The following is a 4,368-nucleotide window of genomic DNA, read 5'->3' on the forward strand; positions in this document are numbered from 1 at the left end:
TAAATCTCTTAATGTGCACCTACAGTATTTCAGTGAATCTGTTGTAAACGTCATGTATTTTGTTCACAGGGTGCATGTGTAAATCTGAACACTCTGGACCAGGTTTCTCCCCTCCATGGAGCCTGCATACAAGGCCACGCAGCTTGCGCCAAACTCCTGATAGAAAATGGGGCAAATGTCAGTAAGGCATCATCGTCTGATTGTGTGCGCGCGTGTGTGTGCATATATAACAAAATTCAAGACAATCCCAAATGAAGACATTATGTTTTGTGTCTTGCTTTAGAAGAAATTCCTAAATCCTGCTCTAGTCTAGTTAGGACACCATATCAATAATTACTAGGCTGTACTATATGTGGCTGCAATTAAGTAAGATATTAACCCAATACACACACACGCACACAAACAAGCATGCAGACACATTGATGCATGCACAGTAACACATTAACAAATATAAATCCGTAGATACAAAGTCTGACTTGCCAAGCCGCAGTGCATGTGCATTAGCATGCTTGATAGCAGATCTGCAGTAAAAATCAGTGGAGGATATTTCGCTACATTAAAGGTCGTATTTGTAAGAAAAGTTGATTTTTGAGAAATAATGACACCGCAGGTTCAGACATTTGGTGTATGTGCTTGGCTGCGGGGTCCGCCACCATCCCAATGCGGGACAGGCTGGGGCTAGCTATTTAGCATGCTAACTTCAGTAGATATCTTTGCAACACAATACATAGCCATTATAATGTCAAAACTTTATTTACATCATGATGATAATTTTAGTTTAAGTATGAGTTATCAACTGAAATTCTTAAAGGTGCAATATGTAAGAATTTGCCACCTGTCAAATTCATATTCCAAACAAACAGGGGGCAGTATATCATATTAGTAACTGCTAACTATAGCTTCCGTTAGCTAATTAGCTCAGTCAGCTCAGTTAGCCACGAAGCTCATGCTCCAATTGGCTGAATCTCCCTGGACTGGGAGCTTGGAGCACAGGGGGAGTGTTGCTGATCCTTAATATTGGAACAAAGTGGCTAGGGGCTAGCTGGTTAGCATGCTAGCTTGAGTAGATATCACTGCAACACAGTACATAGATGTCTTTGACATAATGTCAAAACTGTAATTTATTCACGTTCTGTTGATAATTTTAGATCATTTTTGAATGTTTTGAACTAAAATTCTTACATACTGCACCTTTAAATTATCACTTTACTCACTCGTGTTCACATGACCTGCTCAGCATAAAAACATGACTACTTTTGCCTGATTTGTTTACTAATCTGACTTTCAATTCAAATCGAATGAGAATTTCTTGGTGAACTGTCTCATACATATCCTTCCTCGTGTCAGGTAAACAGTTCAACAGTGGATGGACAGACTCCGCTGTCAGAGGCTTGCGCCCGGGGCCATGTGACCTGCGTCTCGCTGCTCCTCGGACATGGAGCGACTCCCTCAGGAACCAGCCAGTCCAGCTCTCCAATCCACAGGGCGGCAGCGAAAGGTTAGGGGTCACATTCAACTGACTGCATGCACACGGATAACCTATGCTGAACCAGAATAGTCAGTCACTACAAAATGCACAGAGAGCGCCAAAACATCAGAAACACACATCTGAGACATGTATAATGTATTATAAAACAGCGTAGTGTGCGTTGTTGCAGCCTACAAAGCAAAATGATTGCATATTCTTCCGGCAGATTCAACGCGGCAGCAGATTTCTAAGCACAGCCTCTCAAGTGCATCAACTCTCAATGTGATGATCTTGGTAACTCTGTCTAGGTCACCCAGAGTGCATTGAGCCGCTCGTTCAGCATGGCGCAGATGTGGATCAGTATATCGACCAATCAGGTTTCCCTCTGCATGTCGCCTGCTCCAATCAGCATCTGAGTACTGTGAGGAAACTGCTTCAGCTTGGTAAGAATAACTTGAACTTTTACCCTTGATAGTGTTTAGTTAGTGTGATTTTGGAATAATGTAATGCTACTTTAACACATATAGTCTTATTATTGTTAATATGCCGTTTATAAGGACTTACAAGGGCATTGTTACCTATTAACAAATTCTTATAACAAGGACCTGAAGCATTACAGTTTGTTTACAGAGATCTAACAGGTGGATCAACATCTCCGGCTCTAACTGACCTCAGTAAAATGAGTAACATCACTCTGTAGGAAAACACACAAAGCTCAAATTATCACAAAGGAAGGGTTTACCTCTTCAATATGTTTCAACACACTGGGTTTTAATAGAGACAGAAAAAAAGCAAATAACTATTTGAAGGAAAACGATTGGCTCATTTTGCAGCTGTTATTATTATTTTGGCACATAGCCTAAAGCAACGCAGTCAGACAACGAGGGAGAAAAGCCAGTGTCAGCAAAACAAAAGGGCTAAATCATATTGCTACTCAAAAAAAATAAAATAAATAAGATTTAAAAAATGGAACGGTTTAAGAAGTACTCGGGTCATTGACTAAAGTTAAATACTCATGACTTTATTATATAATAAAGTATTATATCGTTATTAATGATGCAATAATGCACCAGAGTGGAATGTAACTATGCGCATTTACTCAAGTACTTGTAATTGTAGTGTAATTTTAGGTACTTTACACCAGTATCTCCTTTTCATGCCACTCTTCACTTTTTATTTGACGACTATATTTATTACTTTACAGATAAAGATGTTACGTACAACACACATGACCACTTCAGTAATATAATACTACTAGTGATTTTAATTGTAATACTTAAGGTACATTTTCCTGATATTCATATATTTTTACTAAAGTGCAGTGCAGGACCTTTAATTGTAATGGAGTATTTTTTATATATATCAGTACTGCTACTTTTACTTCAGTAAATGACCTGAATACTTCCTCCATCACTGCAGAAGCATCAGATGTAGTTAGTTGATCATATATCTTGTATGTAAATCCTCAATCTGCCAAATAAATGTAGTGGAGTAAAAGTAAAAGAGTAACAAAGTAAAAAGGAAATACTGAGGTAAAACACAAGTAAATATGACCTGAGAATACAGTCTGGGTAAGAAATGGCCCAGAGTCTTTTATCTAAGTAATTATGAGGATGCGATGCAGCTCTGTGCTCTGCTGCAGAAGAAGAAAAGCTTTAACTGAACTGTCACCTGTTATGTAATGTGAGGAGATCATCAGTCTCTGCTCTCCTACAGGTGCTAGTGTGAACAGCAGTGTGTCCGGCGACTCCCCGCTGCACATCGCCGCCCGTCTGTCCAGTCCTGACCTTGTGTCTGTCCTGCTCGACCACGGGGCCAACGGCTCCCTGAGGAACTCAGAAGGCAAACAGCCGCTGGACCTCGCCCCTCCCGACAGCCTGGTGCAGAGGCTGCTGAGACAAATAGGAGGTATTCTACCCAAACCAACCCAGTAGCCTCACTGTGGGAGTTTTCATGGCCTTTTACATTAATCAAAACATCTCTCTATCATGGCTCCTGCTTCTCCCCTGACACCTGCACAGGAGTGTCTCCTCTGACGCAGCTGTGCCGGCTGCACATCAGGAAAACTGTGGGCAAGCAGAGGCTGGGCGGGATTCACGACCTTCACCTTCCCACAGAAGTGAAACAGTATCTTCTCTACCGATCAGACCCAGGGGGAGATCGAATGCACTGAGCAACACGAGACTGTTCACGGTAGTGTTTCACTTCCAGGTCAGCAGAGGGTGTACTTGCATAATCTTAGCAGTGAGAAGTCTCATGGCTCATGGTTGAGATTGTAATTAGCTGTAATGATTCTCCTGTGTGGCAGGAACTGGAAACAAACTGATTCTCAAGATCAATCTGGACTTTTGTGTGGAAACGTAAGTCGTAGAGCATCATTAAATATTAATAAACAATAACATGTACATATTGATACGTAAATGGGAATATGGGCTCAAATGTTCTATAAATGTTGCAAAATTAAAGTTTCATAATGTTTGATAAACTGAAAGAATAGTTTTTGAATTACACAAGTCTCCACATTCAGCTAATATTGTATTTTTTCTATAAAAAAACATGTTGTTAATGCTGCTGTATTAAGAGTTTTTCCATTAGACCTACAGGACATTAAACATTCTCTCATATAAAATCTTTATGTCCTGTCCGTGTCGTCTTCACAGTACTCTTGAAAATGGTTCAGTGGCACATAGTGGGCATGTGACTGATGTCAATCAATCTCAACCGAGTCCAACGTCATTTGGTCCAAGCATCAAACAAGTCCCATGTCATTTGACTTTTCCTGCAGTATCCGGTCTTTCTAAAAAGAAAAGAGAAGGTATTAGTCAGTGGCAGACTCTTGATGTTTGAGGGGCAGGGGCGAAAAAAATTAAAAAGGCACCAGCTGTATGTGAGGGGGCACC

At 40.5% G+C, this 4,368-nt stretch overlaps 2 protein-coding genes across 2 annotated transcripts in view; one reads left to right on the plus strand and one right to left on the minus strand.

The window, feature by feature from the left end:
- gpr143 (G protein-coupled receptor 143) overlaps positions 1-97 on the minus strand; it is a 13,650-nt gene extending 13,553 nt beyond the window's left edge. The window contains exon 1 of the mRNA XM_073473101.1: positions 24-97. Within this exon, the coding sequence (XP_073329202.1) occupies positions 24-54 (31 nt within the window). The 5' untranslated portion in view covers positions 55-97. The remainder of the gene's footprint in view (positions 1-23) is intronic.
- Positions 1-3,686, plus strand: part of LOC141001937 (ankyrin repeat and SOCS box protein 9-like) — a 4,308-nt gene extending 622 nt beyond the window's left edge. Inside the window, exons 3-7 of the mRNA XM_073473102.1 lie at positions 70-177; positions 1,348-1,498; positions 1,777-1,911; positions 3,185-3,376; positions 3,490-3,686. Of these exons, the coding sequence (XP_073329203.1) occupies positions 70-177; positions 1,348-1,498; positions 1,777-1,911; positions 3,185-3,376; positions 3,490-3,641 (738 nt within the window). The 3' untranslated portion in view covers positions 3,642-3,686. The remainder of the gene's footprint in view (positions 1-69; positions 178-1,347; positions 1,499-1,776; positions 1,912-3,184; positions 3,377-3,489) is intronic.
- Positions 3,687-4,368: the final 682 nt, after the last annotated feature.

This window comes from Pagrus major, chromosome 9 (assembly GCF_040436345.1).
Source record: "Pagrus major chromosome 9, Pma_NU_1.0".
Lineage (NCBI taxonomy): Eukaryota > Metazoa > Chordata > Actinopteri > Spariformes > Sparidae > Pagrus > Pagrus major.